At 42.2% G+C, this 25379-nt stretch overlaps 3 protein-coding genes across 3 annotated transcripts in view; 2 read left to right on the top strand and 1 right to left on the bottom strand.

Moving 5' to 3' along the window:
• Positions 1–3381, bottom strand: part of kat14 (lysine acetyltransferase 14) — a gene marked incomplete at its 3' end in the record, with an annotated part of 29786 nt that extends 26405 nt beyond the window's left edge. The window contains exons 1-3 of the mRNA XM_083764390.1: positions 3241–3381; positions 1312–1662; positions 322–443 (exon numbers count right to left, since the gene is read on the bottom strand). Of these exons, the coding sequence (XP_083620516.1) occupies positions 322–443; positions 1312–1633 (444 nt within the window). The 5' untranslated portion in view covers positions 1634–1662; positions 3241–3381. The remainder of the gene's footprint in view (positions 1–321; positions 444–1311; positions 1663–3240) is intronic.
• A 3175-nt stretch (positions 3382–6556) lies between these two features.
• On the top strand, positions 6557–7687 carry LOC310858568 (creatine kinase, testis isozyme-like; the record flags this gene model as incomplete). Its single annotated transcript, XM_083764735.1, has 1 exon — positions 6557–7687. One exon carries the CDS (start codon positions 6557–6559, stop codon positions 7685–7687), a length of 1131 nt encoding a protein of 376 aa, XP_083620861.1.
• Positions 7688–10240: 2553 nt separating this feature from the next.
• On the top strand, positions 10241–11371 carry LOC310858812 (creatine kinase, testis isozyme-like; the record flags this gene model as incomplete). Its single annotated transcript, XM_083765096.1, has 1 exon — positions 10241–11371. One exon carries the CDS (start codon positions 10241–10243, stop codon positions 11369–11371), a length of 1131 nt encoding a protein of 376 aa, XP_083621222.1.
• Positions 11372–25379: the final 14008 nt, after the last annotated feature.

Below are 25379 nucleotides of genomic sequence, written 5' to 3'. Positions count from 1 at the left end.
ATAGCTAGCATCACCACCTAGCATCCATAGACAGGTCATACATGGCTAGCATCACCACCTAGCATCCATAGACAGGTCATACATGGTAAGCATCACCACCTAACATTCATAGACAGGTTATACATGGCTAAATCCCACCAGCTAGCATTCATAGAGACAGGTTATACTCTTGTTCTAAAAATGGTAGTTTCTGTACATTTTCCCAGCACTCTGTAACCTGTTTAATTTAGAAGTTGTACAAGTTCATAACAGTAAGGTTTAAAAAAATAAACAGTTCACTCATAATAATGAGTCAGATAGGTGTAAGCGGAAAGAGCATGCCTGCTGCCAGGTGAGTCTCATCCTCTCGAAGGTTTCCTTCCCATCGTCAGAGCAGTCATAGCAGGTGAACTTGAAGAAGTTGTCTCCCTTCAGATAGCTGGGCTGCTCTCCATGCAGCTGAGCTGAAAACGCACACACACACACACACACACACACACACACACACACACACACACACACACACACACACACACACACACACACACACACACACACACACACACACACACACACACACACACACACACACACACACACACACACACACACACACTTAACAACTTCTTCATGCCCACATAAAAGGAAAGCGTACCAGGGCACAAATATTAAAGGTGAAGTAAGGTTACATTCACAAAATCATGTATGGCAGTACTCTACAATACGGCACAGGTTTCCAAACCTTTCAGGCCGCGCGACACGCCTCTTTCACAATGTCTGTCTCTTTCTTGCGTAATATTTGAAAGGCTTATTCGAAAACAGCGATAACGATCTGCAAGCTCACAATGCGCCGTGGCTCTCAACAAAACAAATCCAGCCTATAACAAAGCTCGGGCTTAGCAAGATCGGCTATTTCCGTGCGGTCGTAAAAAAATATATATATATTTTCGCTTTTTTTTTTAATATATTTTTTATCCCACAATTTTGTAACCCATTTTTCACCCCTGTGTCAATCATCTAATGTGATCCTGGGCTTTACACACCCTCCACCAACCTAGTCCCCATATATGGGGGACAAGGGGAGAGTAACGAACTCATGCTTCCTTCATGCCTGAGTGTCCAAGTTGCTCCTTTACACCTGACAGGGGGGAGTTTCCCTGGTTGGACGTAGCGCGTGGAAGGAACCAGTTCCTTTCCCCTCCATCAGGCGCCCCAGGGGGAGGCAGTTTAGTGACCAGGATTACTGCATGTTTTTTGTGAGGGTATACCTACGCTAGGGGACACGGGGAGAACATGCAAACTCCACACAGAAAGGATTTTTGCTTTTTTTACCAGCCGGGATCCATTTCTGACACTTGTCACTGCAGTAGAAGGTCATGTCGTCGTTGGCCCAGGGGGCGTGGTGGCCGCCACCGCCCCCTCCCTCGCCCCCTCCCTCCTCGCCCAGGTCGCTGTTCAGAGAGTCCCCGCTCTGGTCGTGGGACAGGTCCCCCACCGAGTCCGCCTGGTCCTCGGACTCCACCATCAGCAGAGTCTCGCCCTCCACCTCGCCCTCCTCCAGGCCCTCCGACGCCGACGTCGTGCACGTGGCCTCGTCCTCGCCGCCGGCACCGCCCCCGCCGCCGCCGCCCAGCGCCTCGCTGCTGCTGTCCATCGAGGAGGCCGGAGCCTGTGTGTTAACGCCTGGGAGGGAGCAAGTGTCAAATAATAAACGATGAATAAACTTGAATTCGTCACTGTTGGAGGATTTAGTGGGGAAGTGAGGACGCTGGTGTTGACTGTTCGCCTGCTTCACCTCTTAACCCATTTAGACCTGAGTTAAAAACATTCACTTTGAAAGAATATATATTCAAAGATTTGTGACACATTTTTACGATAAAAAAAAAAAAAAGCAGACCTACAAGCTCGTAGTGTGCCACTCAGTGGTGCGCTATGAGCTTGTAGATCTGCTATTTTTCAAAAGCTAAATTATAACATAATGTTTAACCCATTTAAACCTGAGGACGATTCTACAAATGTCTTCTATGTCCTGACAGTTTTCTGAAAAAGCTATGTTTCTGTGTCATTCTTCTATTTTTTCTACAAGCTCATAGAGTGGCGCACTATGAGCTTGTAGATCTGCTATTTTTCAATAGCTAAAGTATAACAGAATGCTTGAAACACCAAAATGGGTTAATGTATGAAACTATGAATGAATGGACCATTGTAAAGTGCTTTGAGTAAGCACCTAGAAAGCACTATAAAAATGCAATGCATTTATAAGACAAGATTTGTAGAATCGGCCTCAGGTCTAAAATGGGCCAAGACAAGAAATAGGCTATGTAGTTGCTCAACGTGGATCAACATTTCTCATTTACAACATCTAGTTTAGACATTTCTAGACCTGAAACGCATCTGTCGCTTCGTCTTTTGACCACTCCTAACAATTATTTTAAACTTTACCTATTGAAAAATAGCAGATCTGCCTTTTTTATTTTTTTTATGGTGAAAACGTGTGGAAAATCAAATCTTTGAATATATATTCTTTACAACACATTTTAACTCAAATATTTGGGTCCCTGGTATAAAAGAATATTCTGAGATGGAGTTCGGCGGTCAAATCCATATCATTCTACGGATTCTCGACATGAAAAGGTTAGAGAACCACTGTCAGAAACATAGGGTTTTTTTTTTTAAACGTTATAATAATAATAATAATATAATAATAATGTTAAATATAAACAAATAAAAACACCACATGCAGCAATCAGTCAGGGCAGGGTAGGAAGTTAGGAACGTGCATAGTAAAACTCAACTAAAAGCCAGAGTGAAGTTGAGTTGAGATTTAAAAATGTCTACAGAGGGTGCGTGTCTGAGCTCTTTAACTATATAGAAGTGTCTATTTGTATGTCTCTAAATGTTTTGATGAATTGAACAAAGTGGACTCTGTTGTAAACAAGTGTAATGCTTAATTGGGTCGTCCACTCAGTTAATAGTCTTTGTATTGAGTTTGTGCTTGAAATGTACTGTAATTCTGCAGAGGCTTCACGAGGCATTTGTAGAATCGGTCTCAGTGTTAGTATTATGCTATGCTTTATCTATTGAAAAATAGCAGATCTACAAGCTCATAGCGCGCCACCGAGTGGCGCGCTACGAGCTTGTAGGTCTGCTATTTTTGAAAAATCGACTGACATAGAAACATAGCTTTTTCAGAAAACTGTCTGGATGTAGAAGACTTTTTTTAGAATCTGATCTCAGGCCTATAAGTCCACACATGGTTACCGGTGTTAGGCCTGAGGCTGGTCAGGACGGCGTTGCTGCGCCTCCTCCCTCCGGTCTCTCTCCTCCTCCAGCAGTCTGGTCAGACTCCTCTGCTCCTCCAGCAGTCGCAGGTTCTCCCTCTTTCTCTCCAGACGCTCAATGTCTCTCAGCACTCCCTCGTGAAGCCTCTGCAGAATGACAGTACATTTCAAGCACAAACTCAATACAAAGACTGTTAACTGTGAGTGGACGACCCAATTAAGCATTACACTTGTTTACAACAGGGTCCACTTTGTTCAATTCATCAAAACATTTAGAGACGTACAAATAGACACTTCTATATAGTTAAAGAACAGAACAGGAATTCATCATAAAGGAAGCAAAAAGGGAAAAGAAACATATACAGTGACATATACGCTCTCAGCTACGGTGTCCATGGCCTGAACAAACGTTGAAGACCCCTGGTCCAGACTTTGAATGAGCTTGACAGGCGAGGTTTTGGAACTCAGCAAGCAACAGATGTTGTATTGTAATGCTGAGGTAAAATACAAGCTGACTGATCATTCAATTACTTTGTAGTATCATCTTATTACAAAGCATATTACATTAACCAATTGAGCCATATTTTATACTAAAATGCCTCATGTGACGCAACGAGGTGTGAGCTAGTAGATCTGCAACTTTTGAATGATTTGGACACATTTTGAATGTTCTGCAGAATATTTTAATGGAAATACTTTTGTAAGTTGCATGTTTTTTATATAGTTGTCATTAGAGTATTTATACATTGTGGTGTTGCTTGCTACTTGTAAGTTGCATGTTTTTTATATAGTTGTCATTAGAGTATTTATACATTGTGGTGTTGCTTGCTACTTTTATTTAAAGTAAGTAAAACATCTCAGTATTTCTCTCTCACCACTCATCTCTTGTGTCCTACTGACACAAGAGGACACAGGCTAACGTTAGCCGTCGTTAGCTCGACGCTAAAGTTACTTTTAACGTTGACACTTAATTTGTTTGTGATATTGGCGTCATTTGCCTACCTGTCGGTCCCAGTTCTGTTTGGCGTGAACCCCGACCACGGTGCTTAGTGTTAGAACCACAGACACTCCCAGTACAACTTTAGAGGTTGTAGACATGCTGCTTTGTTGTTGTCTGGCCGGTTGCCGCTAGCGGCGGGCTGCTTTTACTGTTGCACCAGGATGCTGGCGAGGAGGGACTGCATTTGCTGTTACACAGCCTAGGCAAAGGTTAGCACCGGGCATCCGGTAATTAGTGGGCTTCAGAGTAAGATGTCACTGATCAGTGACAGGACAGAGTAGCCTCGATACCCAGGCTTTCATTTCGTCTGCGCGAAAGATGAAAGTGACAGAGTGACAGAGTAAGATGACAGAGTACTTACAGAGTACTTAAATGACATAGTAGCCTACTTACTCTGTCACTAAGTGACAGAGTAAGAGTCACTGATGTCACTGATTTGTCACTGATTCTCAATCTATTTCAAATTAATTTGTATGTTTGTTTTGTCGTGTAATTTTCTATACACTAACTGACCTAACAAACTAGAGAAGAATAATGTTCTCTAAACCACCAGGCAAAGTAGTGGAAAACCTTGTCAAAGCATCTATGATTAAATGAAGAAACGCAGGCAGAAAGATGAACTGAAGGTCCCATCAGATAAATTAGCACGGTGACCAAAATGTAGCCTAGATGAACATTTGACATAGCCTAGTTATTATGAATATTATGAAATTATGGATTGTCACGAAACCACAGTTTTTAATTGGTGAGACCTTGGTAAGGGGACTGGAGTTTGGGGGAAGGCAGATGTGTATATGTTTGACTTTGTAGGATATAGGCTAATATTTTCACAACACCATGGGAGTTCCATAAACCACGTCCAACCCAGATTTGGCTCAAACAATTAATTTAGCTCCTATGCCACGAAAATGTGGAACGCTCTACCAACAGCTGTTATTAAGAAATGTGAATCTGAGACTCCTTCTCAAAGGCTGGCCCCTGCAAAATCCCCCGCCCCCCTCTTTATTTTTATTGATTGATTGATTGAAATATTTATTAACAGTTTGCAGAATTACAGTACATTTCAAGCACAAACTCAATACAAAGACTGATAACTGAGTGGACCCAATTAAGCATTACACTTGTTTACAACAGGGTCCACCTTGTTCAATTCATCAAAACATTTAGAGACATACAAATAGACACTTTTATATAGTTAAAGAACAGAACAGGAATTCATCATAAAGGAAGCAAAAAGGGAAAAGAAACATATACAGTGAGGGGAAAAGTGTGGCTTATAGCCTCCTTTTTTTCTCACTGTATGATGATTTCGGTTTTTGCAAGTGTATAGGCCTATTTGTATGTCTTTAAAACTAACCCGTGGCATCCTGAGGTTAGGTTTAGGGTTGGGTTTTGGGTAGGGTATGTGTCGGACTAATGCCTGTCGCAGGCTGGGCTCCAGGATGAAATGAGGGTGCAGTTGAAAATGACGAGGGGGCACACATCATTTTATATAGTAAAACAATATGTACATGAAACTTAGACTGAGGGGGCATAATTTTCAACTGAGGGTGCCAGGCCCCCTCTGGTATACCCCTGTGGTACCGCTGGGCCTGGCCTGTCGGACTGTGAGTCGTCGGACCAAACACAGGCACCCACCCAAAACCCAACCCTGGCTAAACCTAAAATGGTAAATGGTGCATTTATATAGCGCCTTTATCCAAGGCGCTTTTACATAGATTGTGCATTACATTCACCCATTCACACACACATTCATACACCGATTTGATTGCGGCGGAAGCCATGCAAGGTACCAACCAGCACATCGGGAGCAATTTGGGGTTCAGTGTCTTGCCCAAAGACACTTCGACATCAACAAATAACACACTGCTGAATTCAGCGATTGACCATGCACAAACAAGCATAAAACCGAGCTGTGTAATAAAGTGGGTTAACTGATTTCAATGCTATATTAACTAATTTAATATATGACCCATTGTCCTCAATTACCCCTGGGGGTCCCGCAGGATCCCGCTGCCTTAGTGAACGCTATCTGACCTCAGCCCAGGGCTGGAGCCAGCAAGTCTCTGACACAGAGTTGTAACTTCAGGACAAGACTGAGGACTGTGAGGACACAGTTTGTGTTACGTAACGCATGGCGTCAGACAAGAGTTCGGTCAGCCTAATATAAGGTGCAGCAGATGAGGATATCTTCAAGATACAGAAAGACAGAGATAGAGGAATAGGAATAAGAATTTGAGAATTCTTGCGATAAGAACCGATCAAAATGGCAGACGTGGAGACTCTAGCTGCCCATATGGCTAAAATGAACCTCAGGGGACTGACGGCTGAGGATGAATACCCAGATCTAAGCAAGCACAACAACCACATGGCCAAGGTCCTCACCAAGGACATGTACAAGACACTGCGGGAGCGCGTCACCCCCAGCGGATACACCATTGAAGGTGTCATTCAAACAGGGGTTGACAATCCTGGCCATCCGTTCATTATGACAGTGGGCTGTGTGGCCGGAGACGAGGAGACGTATGAGGTCTTCAAGGAGCTGCTGGACCCCGTGATCGAGGACAGGCACGGAGGCTACAAACCCACAGACAAACACAAGACCGACATCAACCCTGACAACCTGAAGGGTGGAGATGACCTTGATCCTGCCTATGTCCTGAGCTCCCGTGTCCGAACTGGCAGGAGCATTCGTGGGCTCTCCCTGCCGCCACACTGCACCCGTGGAGAGAGGCGGAGTGTGGAGAAACTTTCCATTGAGGCTCTGGCATCTCTGACAGGTGATCTGAAGGGGAAATACTTCGCACTGAAGGACATGACCGATGCCGAGCAACAGCAGCTCATTGACGACCACTTCCTTTTCGACAAGCCAGTCTCTCCTCTGCTGCTGTCCGCTGGGATGGGCCGCGACTGGCCCGATGCCAGGGGCATCTGGCATAATGACAACAAGACGTTCCTGGTGTGGGTCAACGAGGAGGACCACCTGCGCGTCATCTCCATGGAGAATGGAGGAAACATGAAGGTGGTCTTCAACCGCTTCTGCACCGGCCTCACCAAGATTGAAGAGCTGTTCAAAGCGAACGGACATCCATTCATGTGGAACGAGCATCTGGGCTACGTGTTGACCTGCCCCTCTAACCTGGGAACCGGCCTGCGTGCAGGAGTGCACGTCAAGCTGCCCAAAGTGAGCGAACACCCCAAATTTGAGGAGGTTCTCACGAACCTAAGGCTCCAGAAACGCGGAACCGGTGGTGTTGACACGGCTGCTTCGGGCGGCGTGTTTGACATCTCCAATGCTGACAGACTGGGCTTCTCTGAGGTGGAGCTGGTGCAGATGGTGATAGACGGAGTCAAGCTGCTGGTTGAAATGGAGAAGAAGCTGGAGGCAGGCGGGTGCATCGACGACATGGTACCAGCCCCGAAATAAGTCCTCTAGTCTATGATACATGGGGGACTATTCTTTATGGTATCACTGGTAATACATCTTGTCAGAGGTCGGGGGATACCCCCTATTTTGATTTCAGATAAATAAGATTGACCTATGATGTGTAATATTATTATTTTTTAATTTGATTTGTAATCTTTTTTTACAACTTTTTTTCCCCCAATTTTACATATATTTTTTATACAAACGGTTAATTGTTGACATTAATTTTGTTAGAAGATGGATCTCATTTTGTTTAGGGAATCTGTAGTCGTCATTGGTAAAGTCATTTTTTATTTCCTATTATTTTCACATTTTTGTAGCTTATTTCTTTCAAAGATAAAAACCAATGGCCATTGTCCACATCTTTATTTTTCAGAACTTTTATTTCACTGCGGCATGTTATGATGAAGGTGATAGTATTATTGTATGTACTTAATTTTATTAAATTTTTATTTGACTATTTGGGACACAAGAGCTTTTTTACTTTAGATGAAGAACACCCCTGTTTTGGTTCATTATGATGTTGATTGATCCTTTTTGTTTATTCATCTTTTGTATTTATTATTGTACTTAAGTTATTTTATTTAAATACAGAACGTTGATCGTTTATGGACATTTGGGGTTAGAAGATAGCTCTTATTGTGTTATAGGAACTTGTGGTCTAAGTAAATGTTTGCTCTTATTCTCAAGATCTTAGATTTGTTTTCCTAAGATCTATATTGGGAATGTTTTTAGATATAACTCCCAGTCACAGACTTGGTGCACATGCAATTACACTGGTATGTTTGTATTTAGAACCCAGTTAGGAGTTATAAGCATACTTTGCTTATCTTAATATTGAAATGACACTTGATGGTGGATGATGATGATGTATCAAATATTGTAAAAATGTTTTGTTTTTTTGTGTGTGTGTTTATTTTATACAGCTCTTACGGTGTTGTTGGTTTACTTAGGAAGTATAGTCTAACCAAGTTTAAATTAATTTAGTTTGTTCTCATTTTCTAGATGTTCTCATTTGTTCAATGACAATTCTACCTCCATGTTTTAATAGATTATACGTAGAAACAATTGCACCACACCTTTTTATTTTCCTTATTTGTGTATAAAAGTGGAACTGCTCTGTTTATAGTTCCTTTTTGAAAGGTCTAATTCCTTTTTTTATTAACACAGTTCAGTTTGACATTCCAAGTGGATACAATCCAGCTATCATTGTTATAAGTTGTCATAAGCATATCCCTGTTGTAATGACTTGATGTTTCATTTTATTATTGCTATTTATTTAATTTGTTTTAATTAATCATCTGACAGAACTGTTAATTGCATATAATGTTTAGATTCTTTGGAAGTAGTGCAGAGTAGTGCAGGTTTCACCGCAGCTAAAGCCAAATTCAGACTGGGTGCATCTCAGGAGCCAGGACTGGTAAAAAAAAAAACATCATTTTTTTCACAAGCTTTATTATATGGCTTACTTTCTCTTTCTTTATCACTGCTATATCACCTGACTACCAAATCAGCTTTACTTCTTGCCCTTTTATTTCTCTCTTTTAAGTAATATATTATTATACTATATTTTTAGGATTTAGGCATTTAGCATACTTATCCAGAGCGGCTTACAAGTGTAAAATGTTTAAATGGCAAGAACCCTATAGTGGGCCCTATCAACCAACGACATGGTATGATTGCATACAGTGCAAAGAGAACAATGCATTGCTTCAATTCACTAGTCGGAATAAACACACCATGGGGAGGTTTAAGGGATTTATTGACAGTGAGGAAATGGAGGGATGCGGGAAGGATGAATGAATGCAGATGTGTATAGGTTCCGGGGGGGGGGGGGGTCGCCGACCCTGGAGTCTTTGGGGAGGAGGTCGTATGGTGTTCGTCGTAAGGCGTTCGTCTTACGGTGCGCATGGACAATATCCCCCAGCAGGAACCTGAGAAGGAGAGGAGAGAGTTTTGTTTTAATCGTTTGATCCACTTTTGGCAAGGTGAATGTACCGAAAAAGCTCCTTTGGGGGGGAGCGGGGAGAGGAGCTGCTATGGAGGTGAAGGGGTGGGGGTGGGTTGCGAGAAGCCTGTAGGAAGGCGGCTATAGTGTGCGACGCAGCGAGGCGGGCGAAACACGGAGGATTCTGGGTGGTACTGGGAAGGTATAAATGGGGACAGGTAGGTTGACGTGGAGGGCGGAGAGTCTATGGGGGAGACACACAGATATGACATGCTTTTAGGCTGGTGCCTGGACCGTTAGGACGGCATAGGCCGGTGTGAACGACCCTTAACAAGAGGCATGATTACGTGCATTTTGTTTATCCCCAAGTAAAGGTGCCAGCCCCACTGTTGATCAATTAAACATGTGACGTCAGACTAGAGCTTGGTCTGCATAACATAAGGTGTTGTAGATGGAAATGTCTTCAGTTGTAGAAACACCAAGATAATTAGGAATTTGTGAATTCTCTTGACTGGAAATAATCAACTATTGATAGATTTATTCTGATTCTGGTCCTGATTCTGACCCTGAGCAAAATGGCAGACGTGGACACTCTAGCTGCCCATATGGCTAAAATGAACCTCAGGGGAATGACGGCTGAGGATGAATACCCAGATCTAAGCAAGCACAACAACCACATGGCCAAGGTCCTCACCAAGGACATGTACAAGACACTGCGGGAGCGCGTCACCCCCAGCGGATACACCGTCGATGATGTCATTCAAACGGGGGTTGACAATCCTGGCCATCCGTTCATTATGACAGTGGGCTGTGTGGCCGGAGACGAGGAGACGTATGAGGTCTTCAAGGAGCTGCTGGACCCCGTGATCGAGGACAGGCATGGAGGCTACAAACCCACGGACAAACACAAGACCGACATCAACCCTGACAACCTGAAGGGTGGAGATGACCTTGACCCTGCCTATGTCCTGAGCTCCCGTGTCCGAACTGGCAGGAGCATTCGTGGGCTCTCCCTGCCTCCACACTGCACCCGTGGAGAGAGGCGGAGTGTGGAGAAACTTTCGATTGACGCTCTGGCATCTCTGACAGGTGATCTGAAGGGGAAATACTTTGCACTGAAGGACATGACCGATGCCGAGCAACAGCAGCTCATCGACGACCACTTCCTTTTCGACAAGCCAGTCTCTCCTCTGCTGCTGTCCGCTGGGATGGGCCGCGACTGGCCCGATGCCAGGGGCATCTGGCATAATGACAACAAGACGTTCCTGGTGTGGGTCAACGAGGAGGACCACCTGCGCGTCATCTCCATGGAGAATGGAGGAAACATGAAGGTGGTCTTCAACCGCTTCTGCACCGGCCTCACCAAGATTGAAGAGCTGTTCAAAGCAAAAGGAAATGATTTCATGTGGAACGAGCATCTGGGCTACGTGTTGACCTGCCCCTCTAACCTGGGAACCGGCCTGCGTGCAGGAGTGCATGTCAAGCTGCCCAAAATGAGCGAACATTGCAAATTTGAGGAGGTTCTCACGAACCTAAGGCTCCAGAAACGCGGAACCGGTGGTGTTGACACGGCTGCTTCGGGCGGCGTGTTTGACATCTCCAATGCCGACAGACTGGGCTTCTCTGAGGTGGAGCTGGTGCAGACGGTGATAGACGGAGTCAAGCTGCTGGTTGAAATGGAGAAGAAGCTGGAGGCAGGCGGGTGCATCGACGACATGGTACCGGCCCCGAAATAAGTCCTCTGACTATTAGTCATAGGGTGGGAGAGGTCATGCAGGAGTGCCCGAGGATGACGCAGAAGACAGAACCAGATAGAAACGGATGATCTGCTGATCCACCGATTGGAATTAGCTGAGAAAGAAGAAGAAGAAATAAGCATTAAACATTAATGCATTAAAAAGAAATCTATATGGGACACAAGACTTTTGATTTACTGGATCTGTTGCAGAGTAGCATCAGTCTGATCTGAAGCCAAAGGCCTTCTATCCTCTCCAGGTCAAGGAGATTTCCTCTTGACCTAGTGGTAGAGGTTTTCTTTCTCATGAGGGGAGTCCAGGTTTGAATCTACACATCGAGTCATCAGAGGTCCGGAATACCCCTTGCTTAATTTGAGTTGAGTTGTTTGAGTTGACCCATGATTTGTAAAATGTGACCTCGGCTGTGTAATTTATTAATTTCTACTTGTGTGCAATTTTAGTTTAGTTTTTTTTATTTGTTAGAAGATAGCTTATTGTGTTTAACTTTTTGAAATACATTGTTCTACCATTGTTCATCTACCAAGTCATCTTCTTTCTTAAATCTGTTGTTCAGAACTTTTATTATACTGGAAACTAGGTGGTTGATTTACATAGAAGCACTAATACTCATTATTTCTTTGAGGGGCGAAAGGGGGCTAGCCCCTCCAATGTGATGTCATGTGTGTGGCCAAGTCAATGGACTTTTTAGGAACTTTCGGGCCAAGCCAGGCTCCTTGCTTTCACCGTGGAGCTGTATGCAATGTAATTATAACAATACAATGTAAAGGTTATACTGTACTGAGTACTGTAATTCCTAATTCCACAATAATATAGTTTGTCAACACAACATGATGGTTTTGTTTGTTCATACTGCGTGTGCATAATGTGTATGTGAACAAACAACACATTGTGTAAGAATTAAGAGGAATTAAGAACACGTTATTTTCCATGTCATCGTCAACAGGATATGTGGCCTTTATGCTGCAGATCTGCAGGGTTGGGGTTGTTCGTTTTTGGCCTATGGATGAATTTTGTAACTTTATAAGTATAGTAGACTTGAATGCATAGAATTAAGTCGAATGAATGAATGAATGAATGAACGAAGATCATCGACACATAATAGCCGGTCTGTTGTCTCCGTCCCAAAGGCTATAACAACGCAATGCAAAGTGACGTGTTGTGAGCTTGTAGATCTTTTATTTTCACTATAGTTTGGGTCTCGGGGGAAACATCTAATTTCTCTTTAAGGTCGTCACACAGGCTAAAAGGTTTTGGGAACCCCCTGCTCTAATAGTATACTGTTTGCACTTTGCAGCATCAACCTCCACCCCATAATGGAGGAGCGCAGCCGTATTGCCGTGGACTGTCCACTGAAACAGTCATTCCCTCGATGCAAAAGCATGCGTACGGAACAGATTCAACATTGTTGGGGTGATACCATGAGTTGTATATTGTATGAGAATGTAATTAATTAATTCACTCATTCTTGAGATGAGGGACAAAAGTGGAAAAAACATGTCCCACACATAAGAGCCTTATTTATGTTAAAAATTAATTAATTCATAAAAATAAAAGCAATTGCAAAGTTATATGTAATACAGTTGTGTATTCTTATGACATTAATTTCATTATACATTTTTTTCGAATTAGTTCAAAGCAGGCTCTGTACCCAAAAATGCCTGTATTTAGCCTGTCCCCAGCAAGTGGTCACAATTTCAAACTGCCAAAAAAGTGTCTAATAGGCCTACTGTCACAACAACAACACAGCAAACAATATACACAGTTAATTTTAATTTATATTTTCCAATACATATCTCATATCAAATGTGTGTCCCACGTCTCTGTCAACTCCGTCAGGTTATTATATTTAATTTTAAATATAATTTAGTTGACATTGCAGTCAGTGGTATATAGGCCAGGGGTTTTCAACTGATTATGGGACCACCACCCTGACTGAGAATCAACCTGGGGACCACTGTTGTGTTGGGAGGAGGATATGGGCGTGGGGGTGTGGGGGGAAATTAACCTTCCATATTAAACTCATGATGCTGTTCATTGCAACTTATGCATGACGAGCAGTGAGCAGACATTACATTGAGTATGGGCATATTTCTTTATAATGGTGACTCAACCAGGCAATCCGGTATACCTATGTACTTTCCCTTGAAATTCTAACTCCCTTTTCTGTGGAAGTAATTCTCGGCGTCCGACTTCCCAGTAACTGACAACATTGACGTGTCATCGTACGGCCTACAGAATACTTTCCTACGTACTAAATGCATGGTCAGGGACCACATGCCATACCTCCACGGACCACCAGTGGTCCACGGACCACCTGTTGAAAACCCCTGGTATAGGCTATCGAGAGGAATAATACGCATCATGCCACATGCAGAAAAAGCCACCAGTACTGGCTTGATTGTTTATATATCTTATTGATTCACTTTCAAAACAAATACTGTATGGGTACTAAATTCTCCTTCTACAGCACAGGGCCGTGCTGTAGAAGGAGAATCAGCGAAATATGGAAACATATTCGAGCTAAATCAGAGAAACACAATCAGAAGTCAGAATCAGAGAAACCAAAATGAGGAACTGTGGCAACGTTGGTTTTTACAGAGCTTATGGAAATGACTGAGCAGTGCAGAATTATCTGTGTTTGACAGTGCTTCCTGCAGCTTGTCCTTGAGATAACACAAGTAAGACGCGCAAACGCGGGAAGCGAACGCAGTGTGTGTGTGTGTGTGGTTGTTTGTGTGTGTGTGTGTGTGTGTGTGTGTGTGTGTGTGTGTGTGTGTGTGTGTGTGTGTGCTACAGCTGCGCCCTCTGGTGTGTGTGTGTGTGTGTGTGTGTGTGCGTGCTACAGCTGCGCCCTCTGGTGGCGGGCGGGTGGTGTCACTGCGGGACAGACAGACACACACACAGACACACACACACACACACACACAGACATGATCTGCAGGGTCTCATAGTTAGTGCTCAGTGCATTCGCAATAACTGTCTGTCGGGTGGAAACCTCATATGTCCAAAACTGTTACTGGGTTCATGCAAGGTTAACCCATTCTGGTGTTAGCATTATGTTATGCTTTAGCAATTGATTTTTTTTTTTTAAATCGAAGAACGACTGACATTTTTTAGAATCTGATCTCGGGTCAGAAGGGGTTAATCAGAACAGTGTGTGTCCAGTGGAAACCTCGTATGAATGGGTTAAAGGGGCCCACTCTGTGTGCCCACTCCGTTCACTCTAAATTGCACGCTGCATTCATGATCTGAGGCTTTTTGTTCAAAATGGGCCAATCCTATCTTTAGATCAGATGATTTCAGCATTTATTTGGGGAGGTAAACAGCCCAGAATAAAAAATGCTGTTCTACAGAGGAGCCGTGATGATGCCACTCAATGTCTCTCCCAGTATAGTACTCTACTCTAAATTACCTCTATCACCATCTAAATTTACCCAAAACACAGTAGTGATTGCCACCATTAAGATTTGGTCACAGTTCCCACTTTAAATTTAAAGATGGCTCTATAAATTGTCCCATACTTAATTGTCCCCTCCCTCTATGTCAGACTTGGCCTTGAAACGGTGGAAAGATATTAAGGTCTTGTCAAATTCTCAGATCTCTATGAGAGGAATATATTCAGTAGTTTTGAGAAAGTTCGTACCAAATATGATGAATACAGATGAATACAAAATGAATTTCAACATCTTTATATTGTGCAATAATATAGATAGGGAGGGCGGTGAAATGATGACAGGCAGTTGCTGCTGTCAAAATATGACAGTCAAAAAACACTTTGTTTGAAATAGACACTTGTGCTTTCTATGGTATGATTTGGGGCCCTAAAGATGAATATCAACATATTTATATTGTCCAATTATTAGATAGGTAGGGGGGTGAAATTATGACAGGCAGTTGCTGCTGTCAAAAAACACTTGAAATGACACTCGTGCTTTCTAAGGTGTGATTTGGGGCCGTAAAGATGAATACAAAATTAATATAAACATCTTAATATTGTCCAATATACTTCAATACGGAGGGGGGTGAAATGATGACAGGGAGTTACTGCCGTCAAAATATGACTAAGGTGTACTTTGGGGCCCTAAAGATGAATACAAATTTAGGTAACACTTGCTACGCATCCCAAATAAGCTTTATAATGTGTTATGATAAAGTTCATGATTATTTAAAGTAACCTATACTTATATTATTATATTATAAATGTGGGACCTGATCTCTAGATGGGAGGGTCCGAACCTATAGTTATTATAATTAACCAACAACATGCGATTGCGATATATATACACCATATTCCCTGGTATAGTATGACTTTTCTATACATTGTTGCAACAGAGTATTTTGAAACGTTTATCTGATCAAATTAGAGGAAGAAGAGAGGCACGTAGAAGAGGGATAAAAGAACGGCCACTTCCCTTTTGTTCAGTGTGTTGAAGAGCCTAAGAGGTGATAGTAATATCAAACACCTGTAAGTAATTAAAGTCATAAACGTAGAAATGGCTGTGGCTTATGATCCTGGACGAATTGAGGAACTAGAGGAAGATATTTATGCTAATGTTGTGCCCAAGACTAGGCCCACAGCTGAGCAGAAACGTCCTGCACGGAAGATTCCGCAGAGCCTGCAGTCTGGTAAGAGATATTAATTAGTTAGTTATTAATGTTATTAAAATATGTATTTTTCGATTTTTTCTTAAGTATCAATATGGCAATGTAGAAAAATGTCTGTTACAAGTAAAAGTCCGGTAATCAAAATTCACTTCAAGTACAAAAAGTATGAGATACTTGGTTATAACAATCAAAGTATTGGCATCAAAATATATAGTATATTTATACTAGCCTACCAAAAGTAAGTACTGATTATGCAGAATGTTTCACCGTTTCACAAATTATCATATTACGTGTAAATTATATATATATATATATATATATATATATATATATATATATATATATATCTCAAAAAAGAGAAAAGCCTTCCAAGGAAGGGACTGCACACTCCAGAGAACAGAGACGGACAACTTACTAGTGCTAATAAATAAGTTTGATGCAGTAAGTTGTCCGTCTCTGTTCCCTGGAGTGTGCAGTCCCTTCCTTGGAAGGTTTTTCTCTTTTTTTATGTCTATGCCTGCTAACTAGACTTGCACCTCCTACGGGTCTTTTTGGATGTGCAGGAGTCCCTTTTTGTCTTATTATATATATATATATATATATATATATATATATATATATATATATAGCCGAAGCTTAAATATGGCTGAAGTGGTTAATGTAATAATCAAAATCTACAAATGTCTAGTAACAAAAGCTATCAAATAATTGTAGTGGAGTAAACCCTCACCCTAACCCTGACCTCCCCCGGGGCAGCACACCTAAACCTAACCCCAACCCTCTCCCGACCCCCAACGCACCATGGACCAATGCTCCTTCCAACCAATGCTCCGTCGGACCATAGTATCAGTATGCCTCCCCATTAAATCATCAGGGAAGAGATATCCATGCACCATACCTGGGTATTATATTGTTCACAATTCCCACCCATAGGCAGTAATATGATTTTCGTCTGTGCAGCGCCTATTCTAAAATGTCCAAAGACATGGGAGGCTGGCATTAATTCACATAAATTGGTATTAGAGATTACGTTTTTTTTGTTTGTTACCTGTGTATTTACAACTACAACTATACATGAAGGTCATTATGACTAGACTTTTTAGTAGTATAAATAGTATAAATAGTATAAACTGTAATTTTTGGCCAAAAGGGGATTTTGTTTTCACCGGGTACAAAATACTTTTAGTTACCCAGAGAACTGCCTCATAGAGAATATTTTTCCTCCGGTGAAAAAAAATCCCTTTCTGGCCAAAAAGTACAGTTTATACGTGTGTTGGGGAGCTCAGAGTGCTTCCACTAAGGAAAGTAGGCTTTCTAATGACACAACTAGCCTTTGTTTTGGTGAGTAGCAAAAACGTTCTTTTTATTTACGCTAAAGAGTAGAGGCTGGTCTGCATTTATGTGAGCGGCAGAAGTTGAGAGTAACATAGCTCTAAATGAAACGCATTACAGCTATGGACCAGAGCTAGGTGAACTACTGCTTTAAACAACTTTCTAACTTTATGAAACATTTGAACTGATCTCCCTCCCTCCTCTTTCATACCCCCCTCCGTGTGTGTGTGTGTGTGTGTGTGTGTGTGTGTGTGTGTGTGTGTGTGTGTGTGTGTGTGTCTGTGTGTCTGTGTGTCTGTGTGTCAGTGTATGCACATGCGTGCGCATTCGTAGACCACTACGGGCCGGTTGGATTGGCATTTGGATTGCTCTGTGTTGTTCAAGCTCTCCTCAACATTGGCCTCAGATGCTCTCTGCGTAAGTCAAGTTTCATAACAATTTACTTTATTATAATAATGTTTTAGAATTAAATATAGTATAAGTGCAAGGCTCTGTGAGCTTGTAGGCCTACGTGTTATTTTTGAGAACTACTTCTAAACCACTTTTCTTCCTGAAAAGCTTATAAATGGTGCCTTATAGGCTATATGTACAGTATATATGTCAGAACAAAGCTGTATGCAAAACTCATCAATTGTTGATTCTCCTTTACAGATTCTCAACTGATTAAAGAGAACAGCAACCTGATTAAACACAATGTTGAGTTACAGTCCAGACTTCAGAGATATGACAATCGCAAACACAATGTTGAGTTACAGTCCAGATATGACAATCTGATTCAAAACTATGTTGAGTTACAGTCCAGATATGACAAACTGACTAAACACAATGTTGAGTTACAGTCCAGATTTGACAACCTGATTCAACACAATGTTGAGTTACAGTCCAGATTTGACAAACTGAGTCAACACAATGTTATGTTACAGTCCAGATCCGACAACCTGACTAAACTCAATGTTGAGTTACAGTCCAGATATGGCAACCTGACTAAACTCAATGTTGAGTTACAGTCCAGATATGGCAACATGACTAAACTCAATGTTGAGTTACAGTCCAGATCCGACAACCTGACTAAACTCAATGTTGAGTTACAGTCCAGATCCGACAACCTGACTAAACTCAATGTTGAGTTACAGTCCAGATCCGACAACCTGACTAAACTCAATGTTGAGTTACAGTCCAGATATGGCAACCTGACTGAACAGAATGATTATGAGTTTGTTACAGACACCCTGACTAAACAGAATGACACGTTACAGTCCAGTTACAACAACACAACTGCAAAGCCGCGTGATGAGTAGAAGAAGCTCCGTGGTCAGTGAAACATCAGTGTTTTTTATTCATTGTTATATCATAGTTGATAGGTATTTCGGGACTCATTTGTAGATCTGTTATTTTGTGAATGAATTTCACAAAATGAATGTGCCCTGTCACCCTGTTTTCATCTCACTTCGTGCCCTGTGTCCCACTGATCATGGATGTCTCTGCACTGATGTACATATCATGGCTGTATCTGCCCCGTGAGATATCGCCTGTATCACTATCTAGCATTCAGTGACGTCTTGCATTATCTGCCCCTCTGTAAACAAACATGTTTTTTGGCCTTGTTGTTTGACACGTTGGTCTGTGTAACGATTACAATCATGCTATATTAACCGTGTCCATTTTGGACATGGGGAGAGACCTTTTTGAATGCTGTCCGGACCTAACATTTTCTCTCCCAGTGTAATGGGTAATATATCTGATGGAAAATCCTTCTAGCTCTGCTTGTCTGACTCTTCCTTGTGTCTGTCAAATTCATTTTAAGGTATTCTGGTATACTCTGTAATACTTTGACTTTTACTCATTTTAGTATTGTAGTTGTTCCTCTAAAGTATTTTTCCTTAAAAGGTTATTAATATAGGATTTAAGTTTAACAGTATAACATTAAGGATAAAGTTTAATATTCACTTGTTTAAAAGGTTTTACAGTCCTTTACATTAGGTATTTTCTGACTTGAGTACTTTTCCTCAATTACATTTCTCACAATTCTCCTGTATCAGGGTCTCCTACCGGAGTCCCGACGATTTATTAGTTTATAATTCAAAGGTTATCTCAGTAATTTACAACTTTGTAGCCTATGCCGAAATGGTCTCAGTATATCCACTTTAACCACATCGTTTCTAAAAGCGGCTTTAGGGTGCTGCCTCTGACATTATGGTGTTGGGGATATAAATTTTCATAATTAGGGCTATGTATCCCTTAGAAATACATAACAATGTAGTTCATATGGATATAATATTGATACTATAGGGATGTCCCGATTACGTTTTTTGGCTGACGTGATCGGCCCCGATTTCCAATCACCCGATCCGATCGGGACAACCCAAGTTATAATGATTTTTAAAAAATAGTGAAAATAGCCCTATCTACAAGCTTACATAATACTGTATTGGTTTCTCTGAAATGACACCTGGCCACTTCCATTGTTGTCAGAAGAAACGGGAGACATGATGCAGTAGATAAAGTAGTGGAGATGGAACATGGTGATGTGTGTGCTCTGCTCATCTGTACAGTTGAATACTGGACAACTCACCCCGGTGCTTGCTCGTTTTTCCTTCCGGAATTTTCACCAGTGAGGGGGATAACTTTGTAATATATGCTATTGGCTGTTTGTATTCTTTTTGGAAAAATAAAAAGATACTCATGTGGAAAGGCTATATTATTTTACTTATATTGACCCTATAAACAATTTAGTATTATTTAGTATATGTAAGGTTTTGCCCACTCAAATGGTACCTCGTCAGATAATCCCCACATATCCTACAACAACTTCTGTGAACAGACTTCACTGTAGTAGCTTTTCATAAATCATATTTGTACTTAGGCTGTCTGCTGTCATGAAATTTTATAGTTAGAGAAATTCAAAGTCCAGCCGTCTGCTGTCCAGCCTCTCCCACCCCTCACTGGGGAAAATTCTGGGAGGTAAACAGAAACGGACGGGGTGAGTTGTCTTGTTACCGTACAGTTAGGCTACAATACATTGAATATATGATATGAATATGTATAGTGAGAGCATGCAGCAGCTGCTGGTGGTCATACATGTACCTGTTCTGTTCCTGCAAGATAAACAACACACTGGCACTGACATGCGCAGAGCAAGTTCAGTCAGGGAACCTCAGTGCAGTAGTTGCTGCAGGAGTGAGGCCAAGTAGTAGCCAGCTGGCCAGTATGTTGGCCAACAATCAATTAGAAGCTGTAGCCACTCCCATCAAACCACTGAAGTCATGACTCTGTCTGGTGATCCAGTTAAAATGAGTGGTACTGGTGTGTCCCCCCACCCCACCACAACTCTCTCTCTCTCTCTCTCTCTCTCTCTCTCTCTCTCTCTCTCTCTCTCTCTCTCTTTAGCAGGCAACATTGCAGCATATCGCTCTCTCTGTTTCTGGCGCCGGCTACTGGTACCCTATAGTCATATACTGGTGCTCATGACCACATACATACATACATGACCACATGGGTACATACTATGATACTACATAGGTGTACACCAGGGGGGCAGTCAGACAGATATTTTGTGAAGCCACCAAGGAAATCGGGATTTCCTGAAAGTTCATATAATGGCCTGTTGTGGCGCTGTCATTGGGCCCAAAAAAAACCCATAGCCCCATAGAAGTCCATGTATTTGGGCCCAACTTCACCTAGACTGTATTACCTTAATAAACATGGTCATGAATACTTTCTGCTTCCAGTCACTAGTTTAAAGTCTCATTTCTAATGTCATAATATTCTTTTTGGAAAATGATGGTCCCATTTATTAAAGAAATTACCATAAAGTCGCGTATGTTCTGAGGGGCGTGGCTACCGTTACAGTCTATGATCGGGATTCCCCTCCCACTCGAGTCAAAATAAAAACCAACTAAGAAGAAGGGGGGAAGTCCCGCCTCGTTGTCTGGGCCAGCCAATGGGCCAGCTGGGCCCAAACGGATCTAGAAAGATGGCGATTTACAATACAAGGACTGACAGGCTTCATTTTAGGTTCATGTTAGACCCGGGGAACGCTTTGTCCATATTTTTTACAGTCTATGGTGTACACGGACATTGCTGGTTGTAGGAGTGGTTGCACCACTCAAAAAAAGTAAAAACAGATACGCACGCACAACGCACACACGCACACACAGTGTCACACACCCATCCACCCACACACACACAAAATAAAGTATGCTGGTATTATTGCTGTCAAAAAATGGAATGTGAGCTTTTGACTTGCTCACACTTGTGCATATGCTGTTGAAAAGCTCACCGGGGGATGACACAGTATTGGCTACTGCACGGGTCATTTTCAACACGCAATCATGGAAAACATTCCAAAAGTGAATACCAAGGAACCCGCCTCACTGCTGACAACACCTGAAAAGGAAATATAACTAGCTCTTGAGGATACGTTATGATAAATGTTCATAATGACAGGTGTACATGGGGCTACTACTGTATATACATGTGAAGCTTTTTCTTCATACTCAGGCCTATATGGCTTAATGCACAAGCTTTTGGGGCACCAATTTGGAGGGGGTAGGAGGGTGCACCAAAAAGAAAGATCTTGAAAGATCTTCTGACTTCTGATGCGCTGGATGTGTTGTGATGCTCAGATGAACAGGATGGTGGACCGGGAGGAAGGGTCGGGAAAGGATGTGATTGGGGAAGATGGGTGAAATTAAGGCAAGGCGGGGGATACTGGAGTTCAACTATGTTGATCTTGCGGTCATTTGTCTGTGATTTGCATTTGTTATTTTGAGAAAGATCTATTCACCTTTTTCCTGGGCTGTGTGTGCTCCACTTCCTGTCGATTTGATCCAATGAAATCCAATGAAACTGGTCAGATGACCAATGATATCCAATGAAATCGACAGGAAGTGGAGCACACACAGCCCAGGAAAAAGGTGAATACAAATTGAACGAGAGAGTGAAGAGTGGGGAGGGAAATAGTGCTAAATCCTAAATAAAGTGAGAGACTATAGAGCGTTGCAGTCCCGCCCCCTCGAGAGACCCGGAAAAGAAATCCCCGTTCATTTTCCTCATAGACTTATCAGAAAGTATTTATTTAAAGACGTTTACGCCGCGGACAAAGCCAACTCTTGTCGTGACAAATCATGACAACAAACAAAAAATTTCGGTCCAAACAAAGAATTAGAAAGTAGAAAAAGGGGCACGGTGGCACAGTTGGTAGTGCTGTCGCCTCACAGCTAGAAGGTCCTGGGTTCGATTCCCGCTCGGGGTGCTGTGGGTGCTGGCGGCGTGTTTTCTCCTCCGCGTCATCAGTGCCCATACCCGAAGGCGGGGTTGGCGAAAGGGCCTTTCTGTGTGGAGTTTGCATGTTCTCCCCGTGTCCCCTAGGGTTGGTACCCTCACAAAAACATGCAGTAATCCTGGTCTCTAAACTGCCTCCCCCTGGCCAGCCGGGGCGCCTGATGGAGGGGAAAGGAACTGGTTGGAATAACATCTTCCTTCCACGCGCTACGTCCAACCAGGGAAACCCTCCCCTGTCAGGTGTAAAGGAGCAACTTGGACACTCAGGCATGAAGGAAGCATGAGTTAAGTCCGTTGCTCTCCCCAGGTTGGCGGAGGGTGTGTAGAGCCCACGATCACATTAGATGACGACACCGGGGTGAAACTTTTTTTGTTGTTTTTCTTCTTTATAATTATTTGTTTGGTCCAAAATATTGTGTGTGCTGTCATGATTTGTCACGACAAGAGTTGGCTTCGTACGACGCTTAAAAGGTCTTTAAATAAATACGTTTTGAAATGTCTATGGGAAAAATGCATTGGGATTCATTTCCTGGGCCAGGCGTTGTCATGACAGGGTATTATGTTTATGATGCTGAATGGAGATAATGAAGTTTCCATTGAAGGGTATACACAGAGGTTCCTCCTGCATTCCAATGCAACCAGCTGAAACGCCCTGTGGTCACACACACACACACACACACACACACACACACACACACACACACACACACACACACACACACACACACACACACACACACACACACACACCTGATAGAACTTTACCATTTATATCACAAGGAGGTGCTGGTGAGCTATGACTTTCAATCAGTGTTGCCATGTCCACTTATTATAAGAGACTTTGGGCTTGCTTTTCTGTAAAGCTGCTTGTAAACAGGGTGCCGATTCTAGCCTGCCCGACAGGACGACTACAGTATATGGGGCCCTACACGTTGCACAGACAAACATTGCCCACCCAATCAGAAATGATAAATGGTACAGATATTTTGAGGAATTATTTATATTGGCTAGGAAATAAATATTCTCCATAACTTTTGATTGGGTGGGCAGGATGCACGTTTGGTTGCTGTGAGCTTGTATATCTGATATTTTCAAATACCGGTAGCTGATGAGTTTTAAAGTGCTCATGAATGATTGCTCTAGTAAGTTGCTTCTTTTGGGCTTGTTTTCATAGACCTGGTTGCTTATTTCTCTTGCATAATCTGGCGACACTGACTCTCATTCACAGTACACACCATTATCTCTCTCTCTCTCTCTCTCTCTCTCTCTCTCTCTCTCTCTCTCTCTCTCTCTCTCTCTCTCTCTCTATCTCTCTCTCTCAAATAGACATTGTAAATACACTCCCACACACAATGGCACATGCTGTATAGTTTATAGGGACCAAGAAGGAAGCAAGAAGCGATACTGCATGAAGGAGAAGCGAGGCATCAATTAAAGGGGCTGTAAGTGATATTTATTTGGGCTTAACACAAAAAGATTATTTGTTTTAATAAACAGAACATATAGATTTTCCAGGTGGATTGCCAATTTATCCAATCAGGGGAGAGAAACCATTATAGTTACATTTAGTCCAGTTATTTATATTAGTCCAGTCACTTTCATGTCTGCTATTTTATTAGTCTCCCAATGTCAGTTATTTACTGTAACTTCTCTCTCCTGCTTGGATGAAATTGGTATCCGACCCGAAACCCATTCAAATCTGTGTCATTTTACATTTCTTTGGCTATTCAAAAATAGCAGATAAGCTCAGCACATCACTTCGTGCCGTGATAATTATGAGCTTGTAGATCTGCTATTTTCGAGAACCACTGATATTATAGCAACAGTTTTTTCAGAAAACCACGCTTGTAGAATCGTCCCTCAGCTCTTAAAGGACAACTTTAGTTTTTTTCAACTAAGGTTCATGTTTTAGTTTGTTATTAGAGAAAGTAAAAGATGAGTGTTATTTTTTTTTAATTTGCTGCTTTCTTTTGTTTTAGGGATTTTAGCTGTTTATGACAGGGGGGCGGGGGCATTCGAACATGGGGCTAAATATGTATTTCTTTACAACATTTTATAGCGATTTTTTATTCTTTACTATAGTCCTACTAGACCCCAAGAAATTACATCTGGCCACAAAAGATCACGGGATCTACTGAATGTGTCAAACTGACATATTGAGCCTATTACAGTGTGGCTTCCCCCCAGTAGGCTGCCTTCATATTCAGTAGGGGGGGGGGGGGGGGGGAATGGGGGATTTTGGCGGAAGTATATACCGCTCAAGGAAATGACGTTGCCGCTTTACAGATCAGTTCACAAATTCTCTGAGAATGAAACTATAGTGTACATGGATCTGACGGATGTTTCCGGTCCAAACTTCCGCCAACATACCGTCTGTGACCAGGCTTTTCTCTTCGCAGATGAGTATAAGGCTGGGACAGAAGCTAACTGTGTGGTGGCTCATGTGCATGGGACAACCAAGGCATGAATGTGTTTATTTAAAGTGAATTGTCCTTTAATGGCTTAACCCATTTTGGGGTTTTAACATTATGTTATAAATTTAGCTATTGAAAAATAGCAGATCTTACAAGCTCATAGCGTGCCACCGAGTGGCGCGCTACGAGCTTGTAGGTCTGCTATTTCTGAAAAATCGTAAAAAATGTGGCGCAAATCTTTGAATATATATTCTTTCAAAGTTAATGTTTTTAACTCCGGTTTAAATGGGTTAAGAGGTGGAGAGATATGGGGAGACCCCTGTAACCGAACAAACAAACTCTCTGCAGCATTA

This window comes from Protomyctophum parallelum, assembly GCF_964188405.1.
Source record: "Protomyctophum parallelum genome assembly, chromosome: 5".
Lineage (NCBI taxonomy): Eukaryota > Metazoa > Chordata > Actinopteri > Myctophiformes > Myctophidae > Protomyctophum > Protomyctophum parallelum.
The sequence above is the reverse complement of the archived record's forward strand: the minus strand, read 5'-3'. Positions and strand labels throughout refer to the sequence as shown.